The sequence below is a fragment of the Amphiprion ocellaris genome, chromosome 2 (assembly GCF_022539595.1).
Source record: "Amphiprion ocellaris isolate individual 3 ecotype Okinawa chromosome 2, ASM2253959v1, whole genome shotgun sequence".
NCBI lineage: Eukaryota > Metazoa > Chordata > Actinopteri > Pomacentridae > Amphiprion > Amphiprion ocellaris.
In genome coordinates this window covers 9,303,400-9,323,518 of record NC_072767.1, presented here as the reverse complement: position 1 = coordinate 9,323,518, position 20,119 = coordinate 9,303,400, and the positions used below count along the sequence as shown (strand labels likewise).

Below are 20,119 nucleotides of genomic sequence, written 5' to 3'. Positions count from 1 at the left end.
CCTGACACCTATGGAACCTGAAACCTAAATTATCCATTCAGTTGGGAGCCAGTAGACAGCTAAAAGCTTTAGTTTTGATCTGAATCTCACCCTCCTGTGCCATCGATGATCTTGCTCTCCACAAAGCTGTAGATGTCCTGAAATTCCTGCTCCCTGCATGGCAGAGACTCTGGCACCGAGGACACATGAAGCCTAAAGAAAAACATAATGATAAATATGCACTTTAATGAGTGTTTAAAGTTCAGTTAATTCTGCAGATTATCTACCTGCACAACACAATAAAACCTTGAGAAGTTCAAAGTTAAATGTATTGTCCTTTGTTAGTTTTCAGAGGTCATGTTCATTTGGTACGTGCTTCTCATGTCTGCCAGGAGTTGGTGGGCGTCTTCGTTTTGGGCAGCAAAGTTATTCCCTCTTCGTTGTAATACCCATTCTATCAAACGGTAGGGCAGTTTTACTGCTGACTCCAGCCAAATTCAGTGGTGTGCTACCTAGTTGATCTTTTCCTATTACGACACCTCCTGAAGATCAGAAAGTTAAAGTCTACCACGCTCCAACACACAGTGATAATAGTCAATCACTGAAAGAAGAGTGCAGAAAACTGGAATGCAAATGGAACATAACTAGAGTGACCCACAACACTCCGAAGGTAGTGGCTAAGTTGTACTTTGTTATCCCCTTTTGATTGTTTCTATTTGGTATATCAGTATTTTTCTACCTCTGTCTTTTGATCTCTATGTTTTTATTTTGTCTTTAATTGGCGTTTTCAGTTATTTGTTCCTCCTATTAAGTACTTTATAACTTTATTCAGAAAAGCGCTAGATACATTTTTTTTAACTATTATAAATGGCACATTATTATTTTTTAACAGCACACAAAATTCATCATTCATACATTTTATTCTTTGAACCCAAAGAAGAGTTAGACAATTGATTAAATGTTTTTTTTGTATATTGTTGCTGGTATCAAATTCAAAAAAGCTTACTATAAAATGTTACATTTTTTTAAATGGTAAAATTCATCTGGCAATATTTAAAACTGAATAACTGATAGCTGACACAAACCAGAAAATAGCAACAAATTGTGGGGTTTTTTTGGTTTTTTTTTTAGTATTTGTTAGCATGTTTTATTTTTCACATTGCTCATTGTTTGTTTTTTCTTTACTTGCTAATGGTAAAATGACATGTCAAATCTAATCTTTACCAGTGGAAAGTAAGGCTGACAGATTTAGAGCAGAGTATGCTAATATTTCTTTGTGTTTTTCTGTAACACTGAGAGCAGGCAGTATTAATTGTACCAAAGTCTTGTTGTTTGGGTTTAACACACACCTTGCACTGACATTTTATGCTACAGGACATTAATAAAAAAGCCAAAATCAAGTTGTTTATATACAAGAATGCGAAATTTTGGCCTAGGTCAGGGGGCCAAATTATCTTGTTGGAAAGCATGATATGGCCACAAACTGGTGTTAGTCTTCCACTTATTTTCAACAAGAGATAATAGCTTTGAAAATGCATAAATATCTGAAATCAAATTAAGTCTGTTATTGTGGCAAACACTTCATACATAGCCAAGTTCATTTAAAAGCATCATCAGCACCATGTGGTAAGTTCAGCAGCTCTGATGTTAATGTGGCCTTCATAGATAAGAATAAGGGGTCAGGGACTGTTGGGTTCGAAATGGACTCACCTGGCTCTGGCCTCCTCCAGGATATTAGCAGGCTGTCTAGTCGGTAGTGACCTGCAGGGGATGCTGGGTGTGGCTTGATGAGGGGTTCGTGGCGTGCCAGGCATGATCTGCTGAAACAGAAGTAACATGGTGAGTAAATGATGACCAGACATCCAGCTGTCTATCTCTGTTTGGATTCAAACCTTTTTGTTGGGATTCTTTCGTGGCGTTCTGGTCAAAGAGTGGGTCTTCTGTTTTGAACGAGGAGTGCGAAACACAGCTGTAGTGCCTCTGCCTTTTTTCACTAAAATCTCTTCTTCACTATCCAGCCCTGCCTCCTCTTCCCCATCATCTTCATCCTCCTCACTGCACCCGTTTAGCTCTTTCTGGGATGGAACAAACTCATCCTCATCCTCTCCATCTGAGTTCAAGTCCTGCTGGTTGTCCAAAAGATTCCTGATCAAACAGACAGCAAAGCTGAAATACTGTGACGATATACGAGTCATTTTTCACAGTTAATGTTTTTGATTAATTCGAACAAAGCCAAGACACAACAACTCAAAGAAACATGAAAAAGAGAGATTTAATAAAATATATTCATAGAATCACAGTAAAAGCACAAATTTCCAGTAAATGTCCTCCGAGTTTGATTTATCATTAGTGTGCTTCAGTTCATTCGACAACATTGGTTGTTGGTAGGCGCCATGCTGAGCAACAGCCAGGTGCAGTCTTTTCGATTTTTGTTTACATCCTTGTACTTGCTGTGTCTCTACGTTTTTGTCACCCCTGTCACAACAACTATGTTTTACACAAGTTTTCTTTTGGTTCTCTTGGGGATATGACCACTGCCACTACCTGGCACCAAGGCATGAAATTCAGGGAGAAGCTATTCACCTCTGCTATTGCTGCTGCTGCATACATTCCCCCATCAACTGATGTGGATGTGGCATGTGACACTATTCACTCCACTGTGGCAAAACTTCAGGATCAACAGTCAAATGCCTTAATACTCATAACTGGGGATTTCAATCTTGTCACGCTGGATAAAACATTACCAAAGTTTCCCGAGTAAGTTGACTGCCCCACAAGAGACAATAGACCGATGCATACAATGTCAGTGCATACAATGTCATCCATCCCCTCAGAAGGAGGGGGTGGATGTAGCACTGCAGGGCTGCATTGACTCTACTGACTGGGATGTGATTTGTCAACAACATCGGGAGAACTAATAATGACTGCGTCACAGAATACATCAAATTCTGTGAACACTCCAACTTGCCAGCCCAGACTATATGCTGCTTCCCGTACAACAAACCCTGGATTAGCAGTGAACTGAAGATACTTCTGACCCACAAGAAGATAGCCCTCAGGGTCGGAGACAAAGAGGAGTTGAAGAGGGTACTGCACGACCTTAAGGTGAAGCTGAAGCAGTGCAGGGACTCCTACAGTAGAAGCTGGAGGCCAAGCTCCAGCAGAACAACTCAAAAGAGGTGTGGGCTGGTAAGAAGGAAATCACTGGTTTCAAGGTGAGGACACTATTAGGGGCTTTCGACCAAAGAGCACCAGGTGCTAGGTTGGTTCAAAGTTGAGAGCCAGTGCTTTTTTGGTTCAAATCTCGTGCCGCCCCAGAACCGGTTTGTGTTTCCATTCGGAAGGAGCAAAGTTTGAGCTGCGTCATTGCGCCACCACAAAACGTGTGTACGTCCCTGCGTACGTAGCCATTCAACAGCGTTTGTGCCGTACGGAAACCCACACAACAACAATGGAGGACTTCATTGGAGTGGTGTACATGACTTTGCTAGTGTGTCTCGCCATCGTTGAACAGCAAAACCTTCTGTTAGGGGTTACCCATCGGCGTCGCCGTTCCAATGCCCGGCGATCAGGTTTGAGAAGAAAGGTAATTATCAAAGACGTTTGGATACTTAACAGTAAACGTGCTACCGTTAGCTTAGCTACTTAGCTTCGACTATGCTTGCATTGACTACTTAGCGGTTAAACACGCGCAATAAGTTGATGATCATATCTATGTTTATCTTTTTAGATGTTTTTAGATGTCACCCTGCCCCCTGCCCGTGACATGCTCGGCTCTCAACTCTGGCCAAGTCTGGCCCAGCAACGAGTTGGTGCCCGAAAAAGCCCCAGTTTTTGGAGCCCGGAGCCGCAGCTCCGGTGGTGGAAAGACAAAAAACCGGCGCTAAGTCGGGCACCGGCTCCGACTCCGAACGGGCTCCACCCCGGTCAAAAGCCCCTATAAAAGGGCTCTCAGCTCTCTCTGCTTTCTTTGTTTTTACAGTTATCTGTTGTTCTTTCCCTTGCTGCATTACTTGACATGTTGCACTTGCTACTGGAACAAGAGAATTTCCTCTGGGGATCAATAAAGTATTTCTATTCTATTCTATTCTATTCTATCAGCATTGAAGCACACTCATTGTTATTATTCGGGCTCGTTGTTATTATAGATTCTTCTGACACGATTTTCGGCACCTGACTCGTACTGCAGCTTTGAGAAAACCTATACAAATTATATATCAAAACATGCGGTTCGATCAGAAATGGTGTGCTATGTCTTTTGGTAGCACTTAGTCCTAGGTTTTTTTTCCTTTCTTTTCAGAATTTGTAAAAAATTGCATTAAAAATCCCCATTGAAATGAATGTTGAGTTTGCCAGCCAACCGCCAAAACCCAGCAATCTTTGCAATCCTGTAGCTCTGGCATACTTTACAGTAGAAACATCATTCAAAGTTTAAAAGGGTCACAAAGTCTTGGATATTACTTGTCTAAATCTGTGTATTGATATCTTTTACAGCTTTAACACAGTGGCAGTCTAAGTTTTATGAATTTTTGTAAAATTCTGAATTTTCCTTCTCAGAATTAAAAAATAAAAAGTGCAGTTAATTTTGTTTTCGTCTCACAATTTTTACCCTTAATGAACAATTAATACACAAAATGTAGGAATTTTTGTCCTCTTTACCTAATTGTGTTCTCGTTCCGATAGGACTTATTTACTTCAATGCACAGAGTGTAACAACCAAAAACTCTCAATGACTCCTAAAACAGCTCAGCACTTAAGTGCTAAGTGAGAATCAGAAATAGTGAGTCTCTCTAACCTGCCACCAAATCTGGATCATACACAGTACATACATGAAAATACATCAGCCTGTTCAAACCAAGATTGTGCTTCACACAGTGAAAGAATTTTTTCATTATTACTTATAATTTTTGAGCTGTGACTGTTTGTTCAAGAGGCTAATCCTTAGTCTCCCTGTCTTCCCCTCGCTCTGCATGCCCTCCTCCACTGAATAGGTGGGAATCACCATAGCAACCACTGACTGACAGGCGATTGGTTGATTGACACAACCATAACTGCCTCCATCACAAATGTATAATATTATTGAGTGCTTTTCAGCAGGACATAACCAACAGCAACTCTATGGCAAGCAACGCAACTGATGCTAATGATATGAACAAAGTTTCAATATGTGTTCTAACGTGTTCTAACATGTTCTAATATGTTTTAATATGTTCTACTCTGTTCTAACATGCTATATTATGTTCAAACGTTGTAATATGTTCTAACATGCTGCAACATGTTCCAACATGTTCTAATATGATCTAATACGTTCTAACATGCTGTAATATATTCTAACATGTTCTAATATGTTCTAACATGTCCCAGACCGATGTCCATCAGCCACAGAGTATTTATTGGTTCAGATCAATTATGGGATGAGTTTCTCTCTTCTGACCCCTTAAAAAAGTCATTCATCTCAAAAATTTATAATAAACTCTTGTCTTGTGACAACTCATCTACCATTAAAGTTAAGACTGCCTGGATGGGTGACTTGGGGCTTACTTTATACGACAATTGGTGGGATGTCACCCTTAATAAAATTCCTATTAGCTCTATCTGTGCTTGTCTTATGCTTATTCAGTTCAAGGTGTTGTATAGAATTCACTTTTCTAAGGCACGCCTGATACAAATCTATCCCACCGTGAAAGATAGCTGTGATAAATGTCAGACTTCTCCCTGCACCCTGATTCACATGGTCTATTCATGCCCAATGATCTTTTCATCTTGGCAGAAGTACTTCAACATTATTTCCAAAGTGCTTTCAGTCACTGTAAATGCTTCTCCCCATATTGCCCTATTTGATTACAACAGATACAGTTCTAACCAATTGGATGTTGTTGTTTTCACTTCATTATTGGCAAGACGGCACCTTCTCCTTCATTTGAAATCCACAAAGGCTCCTTCCAGTACTCAATGGCTCAGGGATGTTACGTCTTTCTTAAAAACAGCAAAGATCAGATGTTCTTTGAGAGCTGACCCCTCTAAGTTCTATAGTAAATTTCATGTGATTGATAGACACCCCCTCCTGCCCCCTCGCCTTTTTTTCATTTTATATTTGTGTTTTTTCTTTAAATATATTTCTTTTATTCATTCATTTATTTGTTTTCTATGTATTCTTTTTTATGTAGGTTTGTTCACCTTGTATAAACTACGTTAAAAAAAACTATGACTCTCATTTCTTTTGTGTGATGCACAAAACAACTATGACATTTATCTGCCACTTTTCATTTTATGAAATGACAATTCTGTCTTTGATGTGCCATAATTTTCAATAAAAACAAAAAAGAGTCTCTCCCAGTTAACAATGGTTTGAGGATCTACTCAGCTGCATGTTGTTGGTTTTTTAAGTTTAATTGTGTGTGCATTTCAAATTAAAAGCAGCAAGTTAGCTGAAAAAATGCTAACAGCATTTCAAAATAAATAAACCACCTCATGGCTACCTCTTGTGATGGACTGAAAAAAACAAAATCTCCCTGATGTCAAAGGAGCTCATCAAAAAATACCTCTTTCTATCTCTTTCTCACACGTATTGATGGACAAGCCATCTGTATGTTTGGGTTCACTTTCAAAATAAGAGTGCATACCCAGTTACAGAGCCTAGTGAGCAGCTTTATTCTCGCCTTGATGATAAAGTTTTCTTTGTTTATTATTTGTAATCTCAATTACATAGTAAACATCAAGAAAAACATTGATGTTTAAAATGAGTCACAAGAATTCTGTTAAGTACGCTACACTTTGAAAGTAAAATCTCAGATGTTAGGGGGAAAGGATCAGGGTTTGTGGCATATGTTGGCTGTTCAAATAAAATGCATAATAGCAGGACATATCAACCGGCAGAAGCTGCACGGGCACACTAAAAATTTCTTCAGACATTTTCTGGTTCTACATGGCCTTACTTGATTTGCTTCGGTTTATGCATCCTTATATACATCTGGAGAACCGAGAGATAATTTATGGCAGATTAATAAAACAAAAAATACCAGATGTCACTTGTTAAGTTACTAAAGGACAAAGTTTAGTTGAACTCTGACATCGGTGACAATTGGCCCCCAATGGACAGTGTTTTTTTTCTGGTACTGGGCCAAAATGACTACAACCTACAGATTTAAATTAGTGTAATACAAGAACACATTTTGTGGATGCTGCGTTTTCTCTGCTTCCATTTGATGCTCAAAATATGTGCAGAGTTCAGTATATAAATGTCACATTTTCTGTCTTCAACACTAATAACCACCAAAACGCGGCATAAAATGTCTGGTTTTATGATTGTTGTAGTTTAGATACATTTTAAAATGTTAAAACTAAGCTACTTATACCTTTTGATAATTACCATTGCTTGACATCCCCTGGACTAAATACTTCTAAGTAAGAAAATGTCTATAGTAGTATTTATGTGCATCACGTTTACCTGCACACTAACAGGCTATCAAACTGAAAATGCCTTTCCACAAGAGCTGCAACTGTTGATTGTTTTTAGTAATGATTAATCGGTGGATACTAATATAAATAAGCAAACAGTAGAAAGTCGTAAATCAGGGTTCTTTTGTCCATTCAACAGTTTAAAACCCAAACAATTGCAATTTGCATTCATATAATACTGGAAAAAGTAGTAAATCCTGACCAGCCCAAAATTAGAAATATAGAACTACAACAATAATAATATAAGAAAAGACAATCAATAATAATCAGCTGTTAAAATAACTCACTGTAAGTCAACTAGTTAATTTTTAGTGCAATAAATAAATTTTTGGGAGGAACCTGAGTAAATAGTCTGTATCATCATCAAGAATGATCACTAATCTAGCCAATCATAGATGATGGGTAGAGCACGTAAACTAAAACTGCTGCAGGTGGTCAGAGGACATGATGCACTCACAGTTGCTTCCTGATGCGAGATGACACAAGCAGAGCCGATTTCCTCTGAGAGCTCCTCAGTGTGGCAGCCACCAGCAACACTGGGGAACTTTTACTGTCCTCCTCAGCTCTGCCCACAAAACATACAAAGAGTAAAAAGTGTTAACGGAGTAACCTGCAATATTTTATATACGGCATCATGTTGTTGTAAGCTTGTCAGACTGCATGTTTAACAGTGAAAAGCAGACAGAATTCCATTTTTATTTTTGAAACATTAGTCAATTATTGAAGTCAGACAAATGTGCTTGTTCTAACTCAATGAATATTAGTTGAGTTAGACTGATAAATTGAATGTTTCTGCTATCTTACCTTTTACACAGCTGCTGTAATTTCTCATAGAATGACACCTAGTATCAGTCAGCACAGTAATTACTAATCACATTCACATGCTTGTGATTATGTCTGTGTAGTTTCTCATTCATCCAGGTCATGGTTATCCAAAGTCGTTTAAATCAATCCAACTGGACTTCAAGAAAGTTCCTTGAAGACGTTTCAGTTCTGGTGGTGGTTGATGTTGCCTCGGCTTATAACCCCTGTGAGGTGTGGTCAGTGTTATTCACATTCCGACAACCATTGCCAAGGCCCACCTGGCTCCTCAACGATGGTCGTTGGGAGCCAGGGAGTGACACAAAGGGGGTCATTGAAATGTGAGTTTCACCGAGCCCTCGTATGCTAATGGTGGTCGTTAGCATGAGCCACCTCACCTGAGTCATTCTGCTGAGTAGTTCTTTTGGGGAGTTTTGAAAGGACCTGATTGTAAAATGGTGAAAGATGATGTCGCAGACCACCCCCCCTGTTCAGAGATGGCTTCTCCACTTTGACATGGATGGCTTCTTTCACGCCTCTCTCAAACCATCTGTCCTCCCTGTCCAAAATCTGAACATTGGTGTCCTGAAATGAGTGTCCCTCTTCCTTGAGGTGAAGGAAGACCACCGAATCCTGTCCTGAGGAACTGGCTCTTCTGTGTTGAGCCATTCGCTTGTTAAGTGGCTGTTTGGTTTCCCCTATGTAGAGATCTGAGCATTCCTCGCTGCATTTAACTGCATACACCAGGTTGCTCTTCTGACTGTGTGTTGTGGGGTCTTTTGGGTGGACCAGTCTTTGTCTGAGTGTGTTATTTGGCTTAAAAAAGACAGGGATCTGGTGTTTGTTGAAGATCCTCCTCAGTTTTTTTCAGACAGTCCAGACACATACAGGATCACTATGTTGTTTCGCCTGTTCTCCTTCTCTTCAGTTCTCACTGGGTTGTTCTCCTTTCTGGATCTTGTGTGAGCCTTCACAAAGGTCCAGTCAGGATAGCCACAAGTTTTCAGTGCCCCTTTCAGGTGTTTGTGTTCTTTGATTACTGATTACTGCAGCACTCCACTGTGGTGCACACAGATATGGCGTCTGCAGTGTTTAGTGAGTCCTTCTTCTTTTCCTGCACAAACCTACTATGAAGGTTAAAGATTTCCAGGACAAGCTGGACATTTTTTCCTAGAAAACTACTTGTGTACATCAGCAGGGTTGAGGCAGTAAAGGGAACTATTTGAGATTTGTCCTCAGTCCTGACTTCTCCTGATATGCTAAGTGAACATAATGCTTGTCATTTGTCCTTTTTTTTGCTCCTATTCTGCATTAAGAAGATCAGATTTATGAAGGTTTATCTACATCTCCAGAACTGCCATCATCAAAAGCCTCCAATATCAAAGAATATGCTGTTTTGAACTAAACATTCCAGCTCCATCATGCTCCTATGTACAGTAAGTCAGTTTTAACACAAATTGGCTTACGAGAATAGGCTTTTGAACTGTTTGAAAACAACACAACATTTTACCAGCACTACCTCCGCTGTGATTTACTGTATGTAAAATAAATCATGGTTACTACTTTGAAGTAAGAAAGAAGTAACTCTCAGCCTAAACAGGTTTGAATTCAGTGACCTTGAACTGAAACTGATGAGTTTGGTTTTCAGTGTGCTGATAGTGAAATGAAACCCAGAAAATGTAAGAGCGTATGTACTCACATCACATCCAGGGCTGGGTCCTCGTCTTTTATGGTCTGTGGTTCTTTTCTTTGGGAAGGGTTGGTAGCTCTGTTTAGAGATATACAGGGTGAGATGTCATATTTGTTACAGTTTCACTTCCTTGTGCACCTTCAAAATGTAAAAAACTCACGTAAAGTGTAATCTGTGATGTATGGCTGCATATTTTCACTTCTGGGGTAAAATTGTAACACTAAGCTTCCCCCTGCTTTGTAGCCTCACACCTCAAACAACATTAACCCTGGAAACACACACACACACACACACACACACACACACACACACACACACACACACACACACACACACACACACACACACACACACACACACACACACACACACACACACACACACACACACACACACACACACACACACACACACACACACACACACACACACAACTTTACTTCTGTAGTCTTAATGCAGTTGAACAGGAAAATGTAGCGAGTGGAATATAAATGGAGGATGAGGTGTTATATTCTTGTTCAAGGTCCAAACATTCATTTATTCACTGCTCCTGTAATGAACCTGAGAATCTACTCCTTCATTTGTCCAGTGATTATAATACAGCTCTAACATTTCTCAGTTTCACCAGGCCATGTAAACACAGCATAACAAAGCACTGAGTGTCTGACTCATGGTTGCAAAGTTTCTCCTTTGAGTGGTGTTTCTTCTCCTCTCCGAATATTCAGTGCGGTCTGTAAGGTCACAGGCAGTGAGCTAACGGAGGAAGGAGCCGAATTTTCCGCTGGGTTCGTAACGTCCGACAGGGGGGGGGGGGATATTCGGATCTCAGAATTAATATCTGGATACCACCGTCAGGACCGAATATTCGGATATTCAGGTCCAGCCCTAGTATCTAGTTGAAACATTTTTTCACAGGTTTCAACTTCTTAAAGCTCTGGTTTTAACCAGTTTAAAACCTTTCTAAATATCTTTGTTTACAGCTGAAGCCATCAACAAAAGTGGTTCATATTTGGTTTAAACAATGTAGAAGCCTACTGAAAACAATTACTCCTTAATTGTGAATTAAGCCATTAGTAACCAAAATGTATCAGTTTATCTTAGATTGAAACATTTTAAATGCCCATTTGACCAGTATTTACCCTGGTTAAAAGAAAAGCTTGCATAAACATTAAACAGCAAATTCAAGTTTAAAACAGGTTAAAAAAAAAAGAGGCTGTTGATGTCAATGAGCATCTTATCTTGAAAGCTGTTTTGAATGAATCTCTAGACTTGTGAGGACATGTTGGATGAGACTGTGCTTTAGTGAGGTGTATTGTATAGACTGCTACGAGTGTTTTAAAAGAGGTGAGTGTGAGCACTGACCTGGTGGAATTCTCCCTGGCAGACAACAGAGGTCTGTTCATCTTAGAGGGGGGCAGTCTGTTGAGGGCAATGGTAGATGGCTTCAGGCGGATGGTGCCCTGAGTGACAGGGCTTCTGTGGGCCTTGTTGATAGGGGTGAGCCTGTGGGTGACAGGGTGAGGCTGAGGGGGAGAGGATGACAGCCTGTGAGCCAGCATCACCTTTGAATCCAGCTCCTTGTCCAGAAGTTGGCTCACGACATCCTCCCCTATAATAGATTTTTTCTCTGGAGCTGGCAAACACAAAAAGCAGCTTTTTTTTATTCAGTATATAAGCAGAAACACCTTTCTCCAATTTCAGCAACTGGTATACAATAACATTTTTACACATGTATAGTAAGAAATGCAAAAACAAACCATACAAAGAACACAAACAAAACGTTTTTTGTGTTTTACAAGCCTTTCACTAACACTTACTGTGGAGCTCCAGCTTCTTGCAGACTCCAGGTGTCCTGGTTGCCAAATTCCTCCTCTTGGTACTGAGGCATTTTGAAGCCGACAGTTTGGTGGCCGAGTGAAGTGATTCTGTCTCCACACCACTGACTGCATGGGGAAGCTGAGAGGAAGGCGAAGCAGGTTCACAAGCAGACTCTACCAGGGCAGAGTCCACCACCCTGAAGGCCTTGGAGTCCCAGGACAGCTTGACGTACATTGTGTCTTTGTCATCGGAGTTGGGGAACGGAGTAGCGGAATCCAGGTGTTTCACCTGGGAGGGCAAAGGAGAGGAATCTCAGGGGGTCATTCATTCTAAAGCATCTTGTTTTTTCCAAAATGATTTTCAAACTTGATTCAATCCAACAATCTCACTCAATAATTTTATTTTTAAGAGGTCCTTATCAGGCACATGTAAGAATAACTGGCAAGTCACAACAGCTGGTGGAATGCTGGAGTGGCTGGATGTGGATGCAGGTACCTGCAACTAGCTCTTCAACTTTCTAACACTGAGGTGGCAGACAGTCAAGATCAGCAGCCATACATCAAGAACAATCTTAGCAAGCACAGGTTCACCTCAGGGCTGTACTCTGAGCCCCTTGCTGTTCACTTTGTTTATCCACGACTGCAATGACAGATTCAGCTCCAGTCTCATCATTAAGTTTGCCAGTGGCAGCTTAATGATGAGACTGCTGGACAATCACTTTTTCTGACTGAAAGAAAACAGATAAAAAACGAAAAACATTTCACAGGAAGGTAGGCATCCTCTTTGTGGGCCTGTCTTCTTTTGCTTCTAATCTTATTAACTAATTCCATCTTACATAGGTTATTATGAGATCAGTGCTCCAGAATGCAACCATGTTGATCTTTTGATCAAAATGTCTTTTCTGTCAACTGTTACTAAGCATTTTCATTGATTGCACCGATACGCCTGACATTTAGAAGGTCGATCTCTGTGTGTAGAGTTATTTCTTTCCCACCCAGATTCTGCGTTACATCACACACTAGAATGAATAAAAAGTCAGTTTAAAAGGTTATGGTATGTACATTTTTGAATTTTATACTCTTAACATCAGTAGTTATGTTGGTGCACATTTTGTGTCCAAGAACTTTGGGGTGTACGCATGCGACGGTAACCTGCACAGGTCTGAGGATCGACTCAACGTTGACCTCGTCATCACAGATGCGCCCTTGATAGTGGAAGATCTCCTGTGGATGCGGCTCCCTGCCCAGCAGCTTCAGTTTGCTCAAAGGCACTTCAGACACCCGGACGAACCACTGAACTACTGCCTTCATCTGCTCCCCACTCTCTAAACACACAACAGGAGACAAGGCATATGTGATGTTTGAAAAATCTTAGGTCATCTGAAACATGTCTCGAGTGATCCTGAGCCTGACTGGATGTCAGATGTATCAGGCAGTGCACCACTGTGGGACTGTTTGTACTTGTTGTTTTTCCACTAACGTCTTTGGATTTGTCACCCATGTATATGTATATTTAATTGCTCTACGTTTAATTAATTAGTTTAAACATGTTCTCTCTCTTTTACACAGACACACTTACCTCTACATTGAATAGAGTTGTGAACATCCATACACCACACCCCCACAAAATCACATGCAAAACTCCCTGCAGTCTCATTTTAGTGTTACCAATAAATAAATAGAATATTCATATATTAGTTATCCTTGTCAGGATTTTAGTGGTAATAAGTATTTATTTTGGGGTAATAACATGTCAGTTCCTGAATTCACCATCACTGATCACAACTCACCGTCACCAAACAGCCTGATGACTTTAGCCACATATGGGTTGTCTTCATCATCCCCCTCTATGAGAATGTGTTGCTCAGGAATAATGATGGTAGGCCTTGGGAGACCCTCCACACTGATGACCAAGGAGCTGACACACAATGAACAAACACTGTCAATCATGCAGGCAAAAACTGGACTTGGACAATGAAACCATGGTGAGCAAAGACGTCACAACAGGCATATTTGTAATCTCTTCAGCATTTTTCAGTGTGGTAGGTTACCGAGGTTGTTGTTGTTGTGTCCCATTATGAAGAAAACAGTTACACACACAAGTGGAAGCAAGAGGAAGCATATTTAATTGAAGTCACTGAAATAACAGCTCTGAACAACATTCCAGGACGAGTACTCAGGGAATGTGCCGACCAGCTGGCACAAGTCCTTACGGACATCTTTAACACCTCGCTGGAGCAGGCTGTTGTTCCATCCTGTTTTAAATCCGCCACCATCATACCAGTGCACAAAAAATCCACCATCACCTGCCTCAATGACTACTGCCCTGTGGCACTTACACCCATAATGATGAAGTGCTTGGAGAGGCTGGTAAAGGACCATATCACCTCCACACTGCCCCCTGGACTCGACCCATATCAGTTTGCTTACCGGCCGAACGACTCCACAGAGGATGCCATCTCCTCTGCTCTCCATCTGAGCCTGGCACATCTGGAGGACAAAAACACCTACGTGCGAATGCTGCTGGCTGACTTCAGTTCAGCATTTAACACAATCATCCCCCAGCAGCTGGTAAGCAAACTGAGTCCACTGGGTATCAACACCCCCATGTGCAACTGGCTGCTAGACTTCCTCACCAACAGACCACAGTCAGTGAGAGTGAGAAACACCATCTCCAGCTCCATCTCTGTCTCCATCGGATCCCCACAGGGATGTGTTCTGAGCCCACTACTGTTCACGCTGCTGATGCATGACTGTTCAAAGTCAAAGTCAGCTTTATTGTCAATTCTTCAATATGTACATGACATACCAAGAATCGAAATTCTGTTACTCTCTCTTCGTGCAACAGTAGATATTAAATAAACACTTAGAAAAATAAGATATTAAAGGGAAAAAGAGAACAAAGGAAGCAAAATTAGAGTCGAGTAACAACTAAGAACTAAGAAAAGCAGAACTGAATGAAATGTAAACATGATGTTGCTCTGGATCCACCTTAAAACCACATCATTAAGTATGTGGATGACACAACAGTAGTGGGTCTCATTCAGGACAACAATGATCTGACCTACAGAGAGGAGGTGAAGCAGCAGATGGACTGGTGCAGCGTGAACAATCTGCTCCTGAACGTTGAGAAGACCAAGGAGTTAGTCATCGACTTCAGGAGGAAGCAGCCCAGTCATTCACCTCTCATCATTGACAATAAAGCTGTGGAGGTGGTCAGCAGCACCAAATTTCTAGGGGTGCACATCACAGACAGTCTGGACTGGTCATTACACACATCTTCTCTGGTCAAACGGGCTCAGCAATGTCTGCACTTCCTGCGACGGATGAAGAGAGCACAGCTGTCCCCTCCCATCCTGACCACCTTCTACAGAAGCACCATAGAGAGCTGCTGACCAGCTGCATCTCCATCTGGTTTGGCAGCTCCAGGCCCTCAGATAGGAGGTCGCTGCAGAGGGTGGTGAGGACGGCAGAGAAGATCATGGGGACCTCTCTTCCATCCATCCAGGATGTTGCGCACAAGTGATGTCTCAGCAGAGCCTGCAACATCATCATAGACTCCACACACCCCCATCATGGACTGTTCTCCTGTTTCCCTCTGGGAGGAGTTTCTGCAGCATCAGAACGAGAACAGCCAGGTTCTGTAACAGTTTCATCCCCCAAGCCATCAGACTCTTGAACTCACAATAATCCTTCTGGGCAGAGGCACCTATGGTCACTGTGAAATACAACTGCTGCTACTTTTTACAATGCACGTGCAATATTGATGCTACATCTTCACTGTAAAAGAAATATGTGTGGATGTGTGTGTGTGTGTGTGTGTGTGTGTGTGTGTGTGTGTGTGTGTGTGTGTGTGTGTGTATATATATATTATATATGTATATATATATACATACATATATATACACACACACACACATATGTATGTATGTATGTATGTATGTGTGTGTATTTATATATATATTTATATAGTTGTTTACATGTATATATTGGAATTGTTTTTTTATTTAGAAAAAAATGTTTTTGTTTGTTTTTGTATTTATCAGTCCGATGGTGAGCTTGTTGCATTGGAATTTCAGTCATAATGTGCACCAGCTAGTGTATGTTCTGGTTGACAATAAAGTGGTTATTCTATTCTCTTCTATTCTGAAGCAACAACGTCTCACTTTGTTAAATGTCTGCTGCCCTGAATCCTCTATCTCCTCCTCTGCTTGCATCTCTGATCGCTCCAATCTGTCCTGTGCACCTCTGTCTTTTTTCCCCGTTCTTCTTTCTATAGTTTCTTTTTTTTCTTTTTTGTTATTCTCTTCCATATTCCTAGGGTGACACCAACAGCCAAAACCAAATTCCTTGTATGTTGTGTACTTGGCCATTAAAGCTGATTCTGATCTCTGGTAAGGACAACCACTTGAGGAGAGGAGTAAAGGAAAGGAATCTAGGATGCATAGCTGATAGCCAAATAAGAAGGGGGGTGGGCAAATCAGGGGATCTACATATACAGGAAGGCTGGTATAGGATGAAGCACCAGTAAGTGTTTAGACAGGTGGCAGACACCATCATTCCTTTGTTTGTTTGCTTGCTGCTAGTATAGTAAAATGAACCACATGAAAGTGGACATCAGTCTTCTTTTGTCTGTGAAGGATCTGTCCCTTTGGACTTTTGATTGTAATTGTAGTTACAGGTTGAGGACAAATCACCAAGGTAGTGTTAATGCGCAGCCATGTGTATATACAGTATACTGATCTGCCAAATAACTGCTTCAGTTATTGTGTGGACTGTGTTACTAGACAATGCTTGATGTGACAAAAGCCGTTAAGTCAATACTTGTTTCAGCCTTGAGCTGCAGTTTGTTTTTTCAGCTCGACTTGTAGCGAACCACAGTATGTTTGGTGTGTCTGTAAATCTAGGCTCAGCGGGCATTCATCATTGTATTTTCTTTCTTTCAGCGTTTTGTCTTTTTTTTTGTTTACAATTTGTCAATGAACATCTGTAAATCAGTTATTTGGATAACTGACAACAGAATAGTTAGGTAAAGTTGGCAAGATATTCACAGATTCAGACTTCCGGCATCAATAACTCATGAGATATACATTGTAATAACATAAACGATGCCTCTTCCCCATCGTTGTAAGCTAGACAATGTACTACAAGGCCAGTTTTATCAAAAGTCATGTCTTTCAAGCTGCAGAAATAACATTGTTGTCTATGAGCAGCTGGCTGTGCAACGAGTGAACAGGGACCGTCTGCAAATAGCAAAACCGCTGCAACAGCGAAGAGACACACTACACAAATATTCAATTAACATTTATACACTGTAGTGTCACCAAATTTACTGCAGCCATTAATTCCCTCCTGCTGGTCATACTACAACTCTTGGTTTGACACTAAATGTAAAATCTGAATTTTAAGGAATTTTTTATTACTTTATTATTATTTTATTAGCAATAAAATTCAATAACTTCACTCTTATGTACTGTAGTATCACCAAAATCATTGGAGCCTTCAATTGCCTCCTGCTGGTCATACTAAAACTCTTGGTTTGACACTAAATGTAAAATCTGAATTTTAAGGAATTTTTATTATTTTATTAGTCATAAAATTCAATAACTTCACTCTTGTTTACTGTAATGTCACCACAATCATTGGAGCCTTCAACTGGCTCCTGCTGGTCATACTACAAGTCTTGGTTTGATACTACATAAAAAATCTTTTTTTTTTAACGAATTTTTATTATTTTATTATTATTTTATTAGTCATAAAATTCAATAACTTCACTCTTATGCACTGTAGTATCACCACAATCATTGGAGCCTTCAACTGGCTCCTGCTGGTCATGCTACAACTCTTGGTTTGATACTAAATACAAAATCTGAATTTTAAGGATTTTTTTCTTATTTTCTTATTATTTTATTAGTAATAAAATTCAATATCTTCCCTCTTATGTGCTGCAGAAAGATTACACTTTGTCTAACTATCAGTTGGCTCCTGTTGATCATACTACAACTCTTGGTTTGATATTTAACTATTTTTCATGATTTTAAGGATTTTTTTATTAGTATTGAAATTGTTGTTATATATCTCAAATATTTTTTGTTATAACAGATAAAAGTGCTCATCCATTTTTTTGGTAGATTGTGCAACATTAATAACCAAAAGTAACTGAATTTTATTTTATTTGGGTTGTTTATTGCCAAGTGAAGTTGTGCACACTATTTAGTGTGCATGCTTGTGTGTGAAGTTTAAGGATTATGAGTAAATTAGCTTTGAAGGCTCTTTTCTTGATGTATGTGGTGCTATATTTTTAGATCCACAATGCACCTGTTTGTCCAAATACATGATAGTGAATAGCAATGGAACTTGGAATCCTCACCAAAGAGAGGATCAGATAACACCAATATACCAAACTAAACTGTTTAGACTGACTCCTCAAGTACTGACAATTGGGAAGAAAGACAATAAGATGCCTTCTTACAAGGCTGCAGCGTTAACTGATTCAATTAAACCATAATGTTAAACTGCTAATAATATTTTCTAAGTTAAGGACTGTACGGACAATACTTGGAAGAAAAAACCTGAAGGTATGATCAGTAGGACCCTTTTGATGGTTGGATGGGGTTTATTTTTTTCTGCAGTGTTTAAGAGTAAAGTGATTGAATTTTATTTTCTACAAAAATTCCTTAAAATTCAGATTTTTTTATTTAATATCAAACCAAGGGTTGTAGTATGACAATCAGGAGCCAACTGATGGCTCCAGTAAATTTGATGACACTACAGTACATAAGAGTGAAGTTATTGAATTCTATTACTAATAAAATAATAATAAAATAATAAAGTTCATTAAAATTATGAATTTTTTTTTTTTATATCAAACCAAGAGTTGTAGTATGACCAGTAGGAGTCAATTGATGGCTCCAGTGATTTTGGTGACACTACAATGTATAAGAGTGAAGTTATTGAATTTTATTAGCAATAAAAATTCCTTAAAATTCAGATTTTGTATTTAATATCAAACCAAGGGTTGTACTATGACAGTCAGGAGACAACTGATGGCATCAGCGAGTTTGGTGACACTACAGTACACAAAAGTGAATTTAATGAATTTTATTAGGAAAAAAATATTTAAAATTCAAATTTTATACTTAATATCAAACCAAGAGTTGTAGTATGACCAGCAGGAGACAACTGATGGCTGCAGTAAATTTGGTGACACTACAGTGTATAAAAGTTAAGTAATTGAATATTTGTCTCTCTTCGCTGTTGCAGCGGTTTTGCTATTTGCAGACGGTCCCTGTTCACTCGTTGCACAGCCGGCTGCTCATAGACATCAATGTTATTTCTGCAGCTTGAAAGACAGCGACTTTTGATAAAACTGGCCTTGTAGTACATTGTCTAGCTTACAACGATGGGGAAGAGGCATTGTTTATATTATTACAACGTATATCTCATGAGTTATTGATGCCGGAAGTCTGAATCTGTGAATATCTTGCCAACTTTACCTAACTCAACAGAATTACTTCTCACAATAGTTCCATCCGTCCATTATCTACACATTTATATCTGTTATCTACACAGCCCCCATCAATTTTACCTCGAAAAGAAGCATTGATATCACCCGTTGGAGAGGAGCAAAGGTACTCACCCATAATCGTAGGTTTTTAGCTTCCTATTGAAACTGAGAGGCTTTCCACGCCACCGGTACTCTCGTTTGACTCTCGGTCTGGTAAAATATTTCATCTTATCTCCCTGTCTCTTTTACGAGCTCGATAAACAAAAACACAATTCCGGGTTGACCTGTGCCTTATATCTACTTTAACGGACAATCAGCTTCGAAAGAACGTTGACACAAACAGTCAGAGATCGAGACACAGCCACAACATTTCGCGCGAAAATTGCGAACCTTCCGTTTGCTTCTTCTTCTGAGGACGATTTAGGCACACAACACTCAGCAGAGATGGACTGCTGCCCTCCAGAGGTCATCAAGCGCAACTCATACAGTCTATGGCTGAACTCTACTCACAAAGTCCAGTGTGGTGGAGAAACTTAATTCCTTATTTAATACGTAAATACACGAATACTTCTGTGAAATGAATAAATATTACCTTGAAATTAGTCCTAAAATTAATAAATGTAGGCAATACGTATATAAAAATATGTAGTAGGTAAATAAATTGGTCTGTAGTTTCAAAATGACAAAATTAAACTTAGACAGCCCTTATTAATCCACAGAGGGAAATTCTGTTGTTACAGCAGCAGGGTATCCAACAATAAGGGGGTAAACAACATGACAACACAGAATATTACGGTCAGGTATAAAGTGAAGGTAACAAAAGTAAGATAAGATAAGAACATAGAAAATATAATACAGCAATAAAAA

General features: G+C 39.7%; 1 protein-coding gene across 5 annotated transcripts in view; it reads right to left on the bottom strand.

Moving 5' to 3' along the window:
* orc1 (origin recognition complex, subunit 1) overlaps window positions 1-19,647 on the bottom strand; it is a 37,181-nt gene extending 17,534 nt beyond the window's left edge. For 2 of the 5 annotated variants that reach the window (XM_055005385.1, XM_055005391.1), the window contains exons 1-10: window positions 19,385-19,647; window positions 13,536-13,663; window positions 12,898-13,070; window positions 11,746-12,034; window positions 11,291-11,561; window positions 9,938-10,006; window positions 7,895-8,002; window positions 1,872-2,124; window positions 1,690-1,799; window positions 91-192 (exon numbers count right to left, since the gene is read on the bottom strand). In XM_055005385.1, coding sequence (XP_054861360.1) covers window positions 91-192; window positions 1,690-1,799; window positions 1,872-2,124; window positions 7,895-8,002; window positions 9,938-10,006; window positions 11,291-11,561; window positions 11,746-12,034; window positions 12,898-13,070; window positions 13,536-13,663; window positions 19,385-19,479 — 1,598 coding nt within the window. In that variant the 5' untranslated portion in view covers window positions 19,480-19,647. The remainder of the gene's footprint in view (window positions 1-90; window positions 193-1,689; window positions 1,800-1,871; window positions 2,125-7,894; window positions 8,003-9,937; window positions 10,007-11,290; window positions 11,562-11,745; window positions 12,035-12,897; window positions 13,071-13,535; window positions 13,664-19,384) is intronic. The other 3 variants (XM_055005388.1, XM_055005389.1, XM_055005392.1) reach the window with 3 other exon arrangements.
* Between the last annotated feature and the right edge of the window lie 472 nt (window positions 19,648-20,119).